The sequence below is a fragment of the Lithobates pipiens genome, unplaced genomic scaffold (assembly GCF_037356315.1).
Source record: "Lithobates pipiens isolate NorthernLeopardFrog02 unplaced genomic scaffold, aLitPip1_a1.2 Scaffold_18, whole genome shotgun sequence".
Classification (NCBI taxonomy): domain Eukaryota; kingdom Metazoa; phylum Chordata; class Amphibia; order Anura; family Ranidae; genus Lithobates; species Lithobates pipiens.
The window spans coordinates 282048958-282063941 of record NW_027507758.1 but is presented as its reverse complement, the minus strand read 5'-3'; the positions used below and the strand labels follow the sequence as shown (position 1 = coordinate 282063941).

The 14984-nt window shown below is 42.1% G+C and overlaps 1 protein-coding gene across 2 annotated transcripts in view; it reads left to right on the top strand.

Moving 5' to 3' along the window:
- Positions 1-14454, top strand: part of NUS1 (NUS1 dehydrodolichyl diphosphate synthase subunit) — a 43453-nt gene extending 28999 nt beyond the window's left edge. Inside the window, exons 4-6 of one of the 2 annotated variants that reach the window (XR_013276717.1) lie at positions 391-490; positions 7889-11804; positions 11856-14454. Coding sequence is in view for 1 of the 2 variants with exons in the window: in XM_077487048.1 (XP_077343174.1) it covers positions 391-490; positions 7889-7979 (191 nt within the window). In the remaining variant the exon portion in view is untranslated. Of the gene's footprint in view, positions 1-390; positions 491-7888 lie in introns of both variants that reach the window. The other variant, XM_077487048.1, reaches the window with a different exon arrangement.
- Positions 14455-14984: the final 530 nt, after the last annotated feature.

Below are 14984 nucleotides of genomic sequence, written 5' to 3'. Positions count from 1 at the left end.
CATTGCCGTATGTGTTCCATATGACAATGTGAGTAAAGCTTTGGACCCTCTCGAGGAATCCTTGGTGTGCTGATGACCTTTCTTCACCTTAGTTGTCTACGGTTTCCAGCCGGTGGTCATTACAGCACCCAGCATCACTACAGGCATTTCCATAAAGGTGTGCATGGTGAATATTGAGTTTGGATTCATTTTTTGGAGGGGGTCATCTTCCATTAAAATTTTGGGGGGGGGGGGGGGGAAATGTTGATCTTTCATCTTTGTTCTTAAACATTAAAAAGACCGTTTTTCAGTGGGTCAGCTTGTAAATTTTTAAATCCAAGTTGGGGAAAAAATATATTTCCACTGTTTATAACATGACATTTAAAAACTTTTTTTTCCCCCTTTTTGTAGGTACACACAATTTCCCAGACCCTGACTTAATATTAAAATTTGGCCATATAAACAGCACACTAGGTTTTCTGCCATGGCACATACGACTTTCAGAAATCGTGTAAGTATCTGAAATTGAATAAATACTATATAAAGCAGAGCATGTAATGTAAAGCCCTAAGCTATACATTTGTATATCGTAACTAACAGGAGAGGCTAGGCATAGTAATATGATGTACTTATATTGAGTACAGTGGAACCTTGATTAACTAGTAATGTGGTTAACAAGCGTTTGGAAAGACAAGCAACTTTTTTTCTTATTTTTTTATTCTGACTCTGTTTGCGAGTGTTGTCTCGGAAAGCAATCGGAATTCAAGCTAATGTGGTGTGCAGTACTGCATTTGGCCAGAGGTGCGGGGGCGCCGGTGACACTCGGATGATTCGTAGCCTCTCAGAAATAAGCAGGATCACTCAGAAATACTCCATTCCCAAGTGTTTCTGAGCCTTTTTGAGGGTTTCCGAGTTCAGCCTAGCTGTCCATGAGTGTTTCCGAGGTTCTCCGGCGCCCCCTACCTCTGGCCACATGCGGTATTGCATGCAATAGCAGTCAATGCGGAACGCATTATCTTAATTTCCATTAACTTCTATGGAAAAACTTGCTTTGATATGCGAGTGCTTTGGATTACAAGCATTCTCCTGGAACAGATTATGTTCGTAATCCAAGGTTCCACTGTATATGGCAGAATGGTAAATTAAGAATCTTGGTAAAGGCTAGACTTGGGGCATGTCAATATGCTTTTTTTTTTTCTTTCCCCGTGAGAATTGCTCCTCTCCCCATATAAGTCTGAGTAAGGTTAAACAGGTTAAATGCATATCAGGACGACGACAAGTGCAAGTACAGAAATTCAGAATGGTAGCGGAAGCATATTAAACTGATGTTAAAAAAAGCACACTGCATTTGCTCGTTGAAGCCCTTATATTGCAAAGGCTACATTGAAGTTTTGTTTAGCACTGATAGTGTGCTGGAGGTACTCTGTTATTTATTTATTTATTTTTTTTATTTTTTATTTTTTATTCATTTCTTTCTAGCTTTAACGATGTATTATTTTACACCTTAACATCAAGGCACTTACAATCTTATGGAGTCCATTTTAAATTCCTAAACAAATCTGTTCATTTAAAATTCAATTAAACCTTTTCATTCTATTACAGTAAGGCAATACAGCTGCATATACAAATATTAATCATGCCTTTTTTAACACTGTGCTTGCATACTTGCATTAAGCCCCCATTCACACTGGTGTGACTTGTCATGCAATTTGACAGTGTAATATCGCATGGCAAGTTGCACCCTTGTGTCTATGAAACTGTTCAAGCTGGTGTGACTGCAACTTGCACCAATTTGAAAAAGGTTCCTGCACTATTTTTGACGATTTCATGTGCGACTTGTATAGCCATCTGTGCATGAATACACGCAGATGTCGGCAAGTCGCACATGAAATTGTACTGGCTGGTGGCTTTGATATCACTCTAAAGTAGTGTAATTTTAAAGCCGCTTTTAGTGGGAATGTGGTGTTAAATGAGTTTTACGGTCATTGCATCAGCATTGTAATGGCAATACAAGCAATAGTTCTTTCAGAGCAGGGGTATTGAATTAAAATTCATAAAGAGTCCATGGTGCCACAGTACCATGTAGCTTGGGTCAGGGACTTAATTTTTGTACTTATAAGGCAGCCCACTAAAATACATGGGCCGCCTACACGCAGTATGCAATAATTTGAACCTAGCCTCAGGTCCTTCACATCACAATCCTTTTTATTACAGCAGTGTTCTTGGTCCCCCTGTGCATCACCCCCCCCCCCCTTCACATTAAAGTCCTCAGCCCTCCTTCGCATTCTCGTCTGCGGCCCCCTTTTATTTCACCCCCTACTTCAAATTGCAGTTCCCAGCCCCCTTCATATCATCCCCCTTCACATTCCTGTCCTCACCCCCTTTGTAGTACTCCTACTTCACATTGCAGTCCCCAGCCCCCCTTCACTTTACTGTCCTCACCCCCTTTATAGCACCCCCTATCACATTCCTGTCCTCATCCCCCTTTATAGCACCCCCTATCACATAACTTTCCTCACCCATTTCTCTTTCTTTCATTGACGGACACAGCTCCTTTAAATCTTGACCTTTGGGTTATATCGCCACCTTCGGGAGAGTACTAGGCGGAACATGTAAAAACAGCAAAACTGCACAGCACCGCCCAGTGGAGGTTCCACTGGCTATAATCCCTAACTGCTTCCTGCAGCCCAGTTTTTTTTTCTGGCTAGTGTAGAAGGACCTGGCTCCCTGTGGGGACCATTGGTCCTGGGAATTTTTTTTTTTTTCTGCAATTTTGATCCTGTGATCTACTATCAACAGCCGGTCTCGGTGAAAGGCTGGATAATATAGATCCTTGTAGTCTCCCCAGCCTGGCCATCGAGCGTGAGCAGACCCTAGCTACGCACTGGTTCGGCCACAACGTGCCCCTTTCTGTTCCAGGGGCGGCAGGTGAGCTATATGCTCCGGGGCACACACATGACCGGGCTACTGCTGTCCGTGTCAGTGTGCCGGGGCCGACAGCCACCCCGTACTGCTCGTGTGATGGGTCTGTGGTGGAATGCGTCCAGCAGTCCCAACAGGCAGAGGTTTTTGTCCAGGACAAGAGACCCTTGGGTGTATGCGTCAGATGTGTTGGTGGCTCCATGGGGGCATTATCGGCTGATTTATGCCCCCCCCCCCCCCAAACTAAAACGCCTGCTACACATGGAGGCCACGGGGATTCTGGTGATTCTGATTGGCCTCGACATCCTTGGTACGCCGACCTAGTACATCTGGTGGTGGATGTTCCTTGGCGGCTGCCAATGCGAGAGGACCTTCTATCACAAGGTCCGATGCGTCGCCCTGCTTCACCATTGCTGTTTTTAATGGCATGGCTGTTGAAAGCCAGGTGCTAAGGGACTGAGGTCTATCAGACTCTGTAATTTCCACTATGCTGAGGGCATGGAAGTCATCTTCACAGAATATCGTACGTGGAAGGCCTACATCTCCATGTGTGAGGAGATGGGGTGGCGCCCCTGCACATATTCAGTTTCCAGGATCCTGCTGTTTTTGCAGCGAGGAGTGGATCAGAAACTTGCTTTAAGCACCATCAAGGGGCAGATATCAGCCTTGGCTGCCTTCTTTCAACGTCCCTTGGAGACTCACTCATTAGTGAGTACATTTGTGCAAGGAATTCGACATGTAGCCCCTCCAGTTCAACCACCGCTGCCTCCGTGGGATCTGAATCTGGTGTGATCGGTTCTTCAGAAACCACCGTTTAAAAATATTAGGGAGATTCCCTTGTTGATTCTTTCTCAGAAAGTAGTCTTTCTAGTGGCAATTACATCTGCCAGGAGAGTTTCTGAATTGACGGCCTTGTCGAGCAAGTCTCCCTACCTGGTTCTCCACAAGGATAAGGCGGTGCTACGTCCGCAGCCCTCTTTTCTTCCGAAGGTGGTTTTGGCTTTTCATCTAAATCAAGACATTGTGCTGCCATCCCTATGTCTTAATCCGACACATCCAATGGAAGTTGCATTACATTCCCTGGACGTGGTCTGGGCTCTACGGGTGTATCTGTCTGCTATGGCTCCTTTCCGGAGGTCAGACTCTGTATCGGTGGCTGGTCTGAAAAAGGGTCTGGTTATCTCGTTGACCACCATCTCTCGGTGGATCAAACAGATTGTGGTTCAGGCTTGTGCCTTAAAGGGGATGGTGCCCTCCCTTTCCTGTCACGGCACATTCTACCAGGGCAAATGGTGCCTCTTGGGCTTTCCAACATCAAGAATCTGTGTCCCAGGTGTGTAAGGCGGTGACTTGGTCATCTGTTCACACTTTCACAAAATTTTGCAAAGTTGATTTGAGCGCATCTTCGGATGCTTACTTTGGCCGCAAGGTTTTGCAGGCGGCTGTGTAAGGTTGCAATTCACACTTTCATTTAAGTTACAAGGTTGTTTTGAATGCATCTTCAGATGCATACATTGGCCGCAGGTTTTGCTGGCGGGCGTTTAAGTTGGCAACGCCTCTGTTAAGGAGTTCCTCTTTGTTGTGGGTGAAGTTATTTATTGCTGGTTCCACCCCTCGTTTTTTGACACTGCTTGGGGACTACCCTAAAGTCAAGATTTAAATGAGCTGTGTCCATCAATGAGCGAAAGAGAAAATAGGATTTTTGTACTCTCCGTGAAATCCTCTTCTCTGAAGTTCATTGACAGACACAGCTACCCACCCCTCCTATTTATGTTTGTACTGCTTTTTGACAAACTGAGCTGCAGGAAGTGAAGGAGTGAGGGATATAGCCAGTGGGATGGTGCTGTGCAGTGTTACTGGTTTTACATGTTCTGCCTAGGTCTCCTGAAGGTGCGATAAAACCCTAAGGTCAAGATTTAAAGGAGCTGTGTCCATCAAAAACATCAGAGAAAAGGATTTTACGGTGAGTACAAAAATCCTATTTTTATAGCACCCTCCTTAACATTGCAGTCCCCTGTTCTCACCCCCTTTTATAGCAGCCCCATCACATTGTAGTCCCCAGCCCCTCTTCACATTTCTTTCCTCACTCCCTTTATAGCACCCTCTTCTTTTTTTTTTTTTTTTTTTTTCTTAGAACCCCCCCCCCCCCCCCCCCCTCCCCTTCACACCGCAGTTCCCAGGCCCCCTTCACATTTGTCTTTGCCCTCTTTGTAGAACCTCACCCCCCTTCATAGTACTTCCTTCACATTCCCGCCCTGCCTCCTTTTTATATCACCCCTCCTCCTTCATATTACATTTTCTGATCAATTTTCCCCCTTTACATCACACCAGGCTTCCGCCGTCCTTCATAACAATAACAGTGCCCGGCTTCCCTATCCTACCTTACACAGGGCACAGCAGCTGACATCCAAGGCACAGCACAGTAGGAGGCACAACAGCTGACATCGGAAGTGCAGAAAAGGGATGGACCGAGGGTGGGGACCTGCCTTAGATAACTGGTTGCTAGAATGCAGGGCGGTTCTAGCAACCAATCCGTTAACTGGGCCAACCCCCGCCCTCCGTGCATCGTTGTGCTGCTCTTCCGACGTCATCTCTGTAAAAACAGAACTAGCAGGGAGCATCAACTGAGGGCGAAAAAAACATATCCTAAATGGCGAGACAGCGGCAGGGCTGGACAGAACATGGACTTGGCCTGCCATTTAGTGATTTTAGACAATCTAATATAGTCTTGTTTGATCTAATATTATATAATTATATAATATTAAACTCCTTTCATGTTGTGAGTGCTGCAGGTCATCTTTCCACAACTTCCTGGATTCCCTGCATTTTATAGCACCCTTTACAGCTTCCCTGCTGTTTACTTTAAATATCTAAGGACTACATTTCCCATGGTACCTTTCTGCCTGCATTCAGTGATTCTTGTACGGACTCCGCCTCTTAAAACTCCTCCTTCTCAGCACCTCTGTTCAGAAGGCAGGCTCTGACACAGCAGTGCCTACTCACAGGGCATAGCTAATACGTGCCACATTACTCAAGGAGGTAAATATGTGGGGATTTTCACAAAGCAAGGTTGACGGACTTCAAGATTTCCCAGATTAATAAGAGTAGACTAGAAATAATGGACATATAATGTGGAAAAAAAAAAAAGATTTTACCCTTTTTTAATACGCTTTAAGAAGCACAGCTCTTCCCCTGAACACTGTGTAATCGACAGTACTGCTTGGTGAGCGAGAGCAGTGCTCATTAGAGCATGTTGGACTGCAGGAGAGCTGGCTTTGTAAGATCTTTGGTCTGATAATCTAGTCTAATCTAATTCTAATTTAGTCTAATAATGTGTTGGCTACATAATATTTTTTTAACCGCCGATGAAGCACTTGGATCAGTTTAAGTGAAACTAAAGTCATATTTAACATAGCGTAGGTGCATATATAAATTGTTCATGTTTGTTTAGTTATATGGTTTTATTAAAAAGGACTTGCATGTGTGTTTAAATTGTGCCTCAATCTGTTCCTTTGCAATGATATCCTACAGAGAAGCAAGAAAACACCCTTTGCTTTCAAAACAGCATCATTTCTTCATACCCTTGCAAACAGTTTTTGAAGGAACTCAGCAGGTAGGTTCCAAATATGCTGGAGAACTAACCCCAGATGTTCTGTGGGTGTAGGCTGCCTCCAGATCCTATCTCTTCATGTAATCCCAGACACTCTGTTGAGATCAGGGCTCTGTGGGGGCCAAGCCATCACTTTTACGCTGAAGACCATTCTTAATGACATTGGCTATATGTTTGTGATTGTTGTCCTGCAGCAGAATAAATTGGGGGCCAATCACGCGCCTCACTGATGGTATTGTATGATGAATAAGTATCTACCTATATTTCTCAGCATTGAGGACACCATTGATCCAGACCAAATCTCCAAACTCTGTTTACAGAAATGTAGCGCCAAATTTGCATGGAACCTTCATCATGCTTCACAATTACCTGCAGAAACTCGTTGTACCGCTCTGCAGCCCTTCGTAAACTAACTGCCAAATATATTAAATTGTGACTTATCAGTCCGGAGCACCTGCTTCTTTTTTTCTGCACCCCAGTTCCTATATTTTCATGCATAGTTGGGTTGCTAAGCCTTGCTTCCAAGTCTGAGGTACTGCTTTTTGGCTGCAGTGTTTCCACGAAGACCACTTCTGGCCAGAATTATTTAAAAAGGATATCTGTGTACCTGGGTCCTACTGGTTTCTGCCAGATCTGTGCTGATGGCACTGCCGAATATCTTCTGATATCGAAGGGAAGTAAGAATGATGTGTCGTTCATCTGCTACATTAAAATTCCTTGGCTGACCACTGCGTCTACAGACCAATGTTGCCCGATCAATGGTTTCCTCAATGCTGAGAAATACAGGCAGATACTTATCCTTCATGCCATACCATCAGGGAGATGTGCAATTAGTCCCAAATTTATTCTGCAGCAGGACAACGACACCAAAGATACAGCCAATATCATTAAAAACTATCTACAGTGTAAAGAACAAGGAGTTCTAGAAGTGATGGATTGGTCCCCACAAAGCCCTGATCTCAACATCATTGCATCTGTCTGAGGTTACATGAAGAGACTGAAGGATTTGAGGCAGCCTATATCCACAGATGATCTGTGGTTAGTTCTCATTGATGTTTTGGAAAAACCTAGCTGCCAAGGTCCTTCAAAAACTAAGTTTTTTCCTAGAAGAATTGGAAGAATTGATGCTGGTGGGAAGCCAAAGTGTGCTCGCACCAAATTTTGGTTTAGATTTTTTTATTTTATTTTTTCTTCTGTTCACTCCCTTTGCATTTTGTAAATTGATAAAGTTAAATTGGGTGCTGAACAGGGCTATGTATATAAGAGAGTGTATGTAACATATTTTTATTATGTGTGTGTTTTTTCTTCTATGAAACAGGTTGCATAGGGTAACTTACACCAGTGTATGATGTTTTTTTTTTCTTTTTTTCCCCTCAGTTCTTTACCATCGCATGTGAATATCCAATACGAGGACTTTTTCTCCGCACTCAGCTGCTACGCAGGCTCTGAGCAGCGATTTGGGAAATGACCTTGCTTCCTGTTGAGCCAATCCCGGCTCCCTTTAAAAGGGACTCAATGTATCTGTTTACGAACAAGCAGTCTGGCTTTTAGACACTCTAATGATTCTTGGCACAGAACTGATCTTATTTGTCATATAGCTGTTATTTACAGTGTCTAAATGATGCACAGACTGAGATCTATCAGCAGCCAAATCAGGGACATTTAAATGATGAACGTGACAAAACCATGCACATGTGGACAGTACTTCCATGTACATCAAGAGCTTATTTGTGGAGTCCAGCTTTTTTGTGTTAAGGGCATCTGAAGCAGATCCCTGCGATTGCTGGGTACATTGAGAACCGCCATTATAATGACTACCTATGAAGTAAGTGTTCCAGGCGTTGTTCCGTCCAGCTGTTTCTATATTGTATGGTCAGCGAGTGGACTATGGGCGTGTTACTTCTCAACCTACTTCAGATTTGGAATGTAACTATTGGAAAAACAAGGACGCATGCTTCACAGAACCAAAAATAGCTTTTGTTGTACATGGACATTTAAATATCTCCCTGTTGGCAAGAAGTATTTTTTGCTGTGAAAATGTAACCAAATATGTATTTTAAATTCATATTTTTGGTCTTGAATGCAATGAGTTACGTGGCAGGAAAGTCATGAAAACTATTTCGATATTTGAATCAGTTGCACTGAATTTACATGCCAACCAATTTTGTTTTTGTTTTAAGTTATAATTTATAATAAAATTTCAAAATAGGGTTTTCCAGAGCTACCATCTTGTCTATAGGGCATTTTCTCAAGTTGGACCCTGTGTATTTGGTTTTAGAGGTTCACATTACCCCAATCTAGAATTAAACAAAAACGGTTTAAAGTAGACCTCTCCTATAATATACTTCATTTATTATCAAGCTGAGCAATGAAAATACAACAAAGTAGCAGAAAATCCAACCCCCATCAGCCCCTTCAACAAACCAAAACTTCAGTTTATTCAGGACTTCTGTCTGGCCAGCACCATGGTCACTTAACATTCTAGCTGCCTTTCTTACAATGGTCTTTGGCTCTGTTTTTATATTTTCGATTCCCTGCGTTAAGCCGTTTTTACATTTTGGGAAATGGTGTAATATGACAGCAAATTGATAAACATTTAATAAAAAGTACAAAGAGCTATAATGTACAGTGACCCACCAACAGTGATTTTCAGTTGATTCCTTTGAAATACGTATACCATAACTGCTCTTTGCAACAAGCCTATAATTTTATTTTGCATGGTAGAATAGTGTTGTCAGCAGTAGTAATTGACAATGGTTCTGTGAGAAACCTAAAGAAAAAAAACTATAGTTGCTCTAAGCAACATCCCTTTTCCTGGCCATTATTAAAACGGTTCATTTGAAGATGCCTCTTGCTGAACATGTTGAATTGATCTGTTTTATTCTATTTGTCAAGCTGTATATTTTATTTTAATGTGTCCAGTTGGTTGCCATGTAATGCTTACAAATTGATATCTCAATAATGGAAGGGGTCCAAGTGATAAATGCTGCCTGCAGTAGCCTCTGCTTAGCTGCTATGGTCAGTTGATGCAGAACTTGCCCGAATTAGGACTTTTTTTTTTTTTTAACAGCTGTTTCATATGTCAAGATGCAGTAATATTCTAGAATCCTGATCATGCATATTAATTCTCAAATGGAGACTGCCACATCTCTCAAATCTTTATACATCTGTGCCAGAAGGTGAATAAAATGGTTTAAAGAAAAAAAAACCTCCTCAGAAATCAGAATTGTCTTTTTTGTTTTTGAGGGTTCTTCTATCTTGAATAAAACAGTCCTGCGCTTTCCTTGAAATATAAACCCTGTTGATAATCTCATGTTAGACACATGGGAGCTGCTCTTACCAATGTGTTTTTGAAAGTACAAAGTCTACTGATGGCTTTGTCATGCTTGCTTCTTTATTTAAGAGGTTCACCGTCAGGTGCCTGACCCCAAAAGGCCCCTCCTTACTCATCTCATCAGCCCCATGTAGAAATTTTGATCAGCCATTCCCTGGGTGCTGTTGCTAATCTGTTCTAGAGCCATTATTTTGTGCCTGTCTGGTGCTTACACTTCTATGGGAGGCTTCTGTATCTGGGGGTACAGTTGCTCCTGGGCAAGATTTTACTGTAATTTGTAATTTCACTTTCATTAAAAAAATAGTTGCTGTTTGCATAAGCCATTTGCACATAACCCTAACAACTTCCCTGGTGACGACGTCATGGACTTTGATTGGAGATATCTGATGCCTGCAGCTACAAGTATCATCCAGAGATATATCTATATATCTAGAGATAAAATATATACCTTTTTTTTTTTTTTTTTTTTCCAACCAGCGATTCCCTACAGTGTAAACGCTATCTTAGTGACTGTTTAGCCGCTTGATTACTTTTATAGGTGGCGGGATGGGACATCCCTCCACTGCTTCTCTGAGCTCTCCCGAGTGCCAGTTTACCACAGAGGTCCCCTGCCATCTCTATGACCCTGGAAGGCCAGAAGTGACGTCATGACATCACTTCTAGCTCTGGTGCAAACACTGCATTTATTTATTTATTTTTTCTGGAAAGCCTAAGATCAATTTAAAACCCCAGGTCTCTCTGTAAAGAGGACCCGTTGAGCAAGTCCTATTACAAAGGATGTTTACATTTCTTAATAGGAATAAAGTGATTTAAAAAATGAAAGGGAACGTGTAAAAATTTCAATTTTTTTCTCTTAAAGGGCCCCATCTCCTCGTGCTTGCATGCAGAAGCGAACGCATACGTAGGTCACGCCCGCATATGTAAACTCTGTTTAAACCACACGAGAGTTATTGCTGTGATCGTTGGAACGAGAGCAATATTTCTAGTGCTAAACCTCCTTACGCCAAAATGGTAACCTTTAAAAAATGTTTTAAAGAGTCACCTATGGAGATTTTTAGGTACCTTCGTTTGCCAGCATTCCACAAGCACGCGCAATTTTAAAGCATGGCATGTTTGGTATCTACTCTGTGTAACATCTTTTATATTTTCCCCCAAAATTGGGTTATCTGTTGTTTTTTTTTTTTTTGCATTAAAATTTTTTAACTTTTTATTTTTCCCCCAAAAATTGAGTTTGGGGAGGGGCAGGGAGTGGCCATCTCAGCGGCTCCTGCGAGACTGAGACAGCCATCAGTCCAGGCACCTGGCAAATTCAGACTGCCAGAGTTGGGATGATGAAAGTGCTAAGCTGTGAAGGGGCAGGGAGTGGCCATCTCAGCAGCTCCTGAGAGACAGACAGCTATCGGTCCAGGCACCTGGCGGATCCAGAGTTGGGTTGATGTGCCTGGACTGATCTGTGTGACGTCAGTAGAGAGCGGTCTGAAGTCCTAGTGCTGAAAACCATTTACACTTCTGTGACCCTTAGGAGAAGCTTAGGCTGGACTTCTCTGGCGTAACTGAAAAATGGGGGGGGGGGGGGGGGGGAGGCGGCTTGCCTAGTTAAAGTGTTACTAAACCCAGGACCCTGCATTCACTATATCTGGTCTCCCACAGTACATGGAAATGCAATTTTTTTTTAGTAAATATAAACTGCTAAATACCTTTTTCTCATCAGCAGTATATATCAGTCTTGTATCACTGTCTTCTTAGGCTTGTAAGAGGAGTTTTCATTCTCCTCTGATCCTCTGTGGTCCTGTGCTGATCATACACACAACTCTGTAGCAATACACAGCAAACGAATGCTCTGTTTTATCAAGAGATGGGTTGGAGTCAGTTAACCACTTGCCATCCAGGCCATTTCTGACACTTCGTGCCTACATGTGAAAATCCTTTTTTTGCTAGAAAATAGTGGGTGTTGTGGGTGTGTGAACATCCCTTGTGATAGCATGGGCCGTGACAGGTCCTCCTATGGAGAGATTTGAAACCCCAAATCTCTCCTCTGGCCTCTTATGTATTCGTTCAGAGACAGATCGGTCTGATCGGCTACTTACCTAGCCGCTGGTGGCCAGGTAAGTAGCCGAAAAAAGTAAGTAGGTTTTTTAGTTGAATAAAAAAAAACAGTAAAGTTAGACCAATTTTTTATTTATTTTTTATATTGTGAAAGATAATGTTACGCCAAGTAAATTGATACCCAACATCTCGTGCTTCAAAATTGATGCCATTCCACGAGCGGGTGCAAACTTTTACCCTTAAAAATCTCCATGGGTGACGCTTAAAAAAAATTCTACATGTTGCATGTTTTGAGTTACCGAGGAGGTCTAGAGGGCTAGAATTATTGCTCTCGCTTTAACGATTGTGGCGAAAGCTCACATGTTTGACCACCATTTTCATATGCGGGCGCTACTTAAGTACGTGTTTGCAAAATGCGAGCTTGTCAAGACGGGGCGCTTTAAAAATAAAGTTGTTTTTTTTTTCTTATTTTACTTGATTTTATTTTATTTTTTAACAGTTTTAAAAAAATAATAATAATTTGGGTCACCTTTATTCCTATTACAAGGAATGTAAACATCCCTTGTAATAGAAAATGGATGACAGGACCTCTTAAATATGAGATCTGGGGTGAAAAAGTCCTCAGATCTCATATTTGGACTAAAATGCAATAAAAAAAAAAGTTATCATTTGAAAAAAATGACCTTGAAAAAAATGGCCCGTTATGATGTCACTTCCACCCTGCTATGGTACGGAGATGGGTGGGGGCCATCTTCCCCTCACTTGTCTCCATACCTGGCCACGGACAGGTCCCGATCACCTCTGCTGCTGGCTTATGGTAAGCCGTGGGGGGTGGCACCTCTCCCGCCTCCGATAATGGTAATCTCGTGGTGAATCTGCCACAGCGACCACCATTATCGTAAACGCAACTGGCTCCTGAAGAGATGGATACCTCGATTCTGGCAGCTGCTGCTACCGTTACCGAGATATCCATCTTCAAAGTGCCCCTGTATATGTACAGGAGCTGGTCAGCAAGTGGTAAGAGCCGAAGGAGGTACGTGTGGCCATCACACAAATCCCTGTTCTGACAGGAGAGACAGATCGTGTGTTCCTACTAAGTAGAAACAGCGATCTGGCTGCTCCTCTAGTCGGTCACATCCCCTCAGTTATAAACACACCTAGGGAACACATTTAACCTCTTGATCGCCCCCCCCCCCCCCGTGTTAATGCCTGGCAGGGAAGGTGTTAATACAGTAATTACCAAAAATATATAGAAGAATACATATTGACCTAAACTGATGAAGAAATTTGTTTTTTTAAATTTATTGGGGGGGGACATTATAGTAAAAAAAATGTTTTCTGAATTGTGCCTCTTTTGTTTATAACGTAAAATATAAAAACAGCAGAGATGTGCAAATACCACCAAAAGAAAGCTCTTTGTGGCAAAAAATATTGTTTGGGTAAAATGTCGCACGACCGCAACTGTAAGTTAAAGCAACGCAGTGCTGTATTGCAAAAAATGGCCTGCTCATTAAGGGGGCAAATCCTTCCGGGGCTGAATTGGTTAATTTATATTCAGCTGGTGCAGGCTACAGTGTTCTGATGAGAAATGCTACAGGGTCTGCATCCCTTAAAGTATTTCACCCTTCGGGGTGTATCTGGTCAAAACTGTATTTAGGAGATGCCCAAATTTTGAGTTGTATTTTAGTGCAGACTTCTGGGGAAAATCAGTCAATCACACAAGCAGGGAATAACCTTTCCACGGGTGTTTTGCACACCAAGAATGCCTCCCAGGTGCCACATTGCTTTAAATTTTACTTAAAATGTCAATGGCTGCAGATTGAAAAGCAAAGGTAATTTTTAGAAACATCAACGCCTCGTGCACAAATACGCTCAATTGCGCACAAATGTGTGCAAATGCCCATTTACATATTGTGCAGAACAAAAGCACGATAATATGTTTTAGTGAAAATAGCACGAACGTATATACATGAAAATACATACAAAAAAAGGCTGGAAAAAAAAATCTCGAACAGGAGTATCGTGTGCAAGAGGCCTTAAAGTTGTATAAGGTGTGAAGAAGAGAATGTCTTCCAACAGGCATGACACCAGGAACTTTTGAGTGACTCCAGCACCCATGTCCATTTGCTGCCTCCCTGTCATTTCAGACACATTCTCCCCGTTCTTTGAACGTTCCAGTTTTCTAATGAAGTTCAGTGTTCATAGCTGTAAGAAGCACAGTCTAATCAGAAAGCTGCTGGAACAGCAGTAGAAATAAAAAATTTTTGGAACCGTCTGCACATGTATTTCTCTTTGCTGCAATTCAGGGTATGTGAGGTCAGCTTAACACCCCAGTCTCCAAACTACCTTTTTATAAGTCTTATTAAATGTTTCATGGTGTTAAAAAGTTGGAACAGAAAATAGTTTTTGCAATGCAGTTGATTTTTGGGCCAGATTACCTAAAATGTAACCACTTGTGCCAAGCACTTTGCCCAACTGTGGGGACTTATCTATGAATGTATGTGAGCCATTTTAGGTCAACCCATTATCCTTATCACCATCTTCTCCATAGCATTTTTTTTTTTTTTTTTTTTTTTTATAAAAGTCCGTTGTGCTCTATAATGGTGTAATGTTTGGCTTAAATGTACATATTATGTAAAGTTTTTATGCTAAATACAAATATTTCAATTTAATATTGAAAAAAAATGTACTATTTATGAACAGACTGAAAACAATAAAGTCTTTTCGGACTATGCTGTGCTCTGCATGTGTCTCGGGTTCCAGAGTAGTATAATGCCTAAAAGCCCATTTACACCCTTTTGATGCATTGTTTTAGTTTGCAGGTTACTACAACATTCGTTACATGTGTTGTGATGTTCATTTTGAATTGCATCCAAAACACTCTAAAGCAGCGAACCTTTCTCAGCCTTTTCAACACAGAGGAACCCCTAAAATAGTTCTCTGGTCTCGGGGGAACCCCTGCTAAAAATTAGAAGTCTACAACTCATGATACAATGGTGTGATGGTCTGTGGGAAGAATTGACCTTACACCTGTGGTCATTGGGAAGAATAACCTCCTTACAGATAGCTAAAAAGATCAATGGTGTCAGTGGG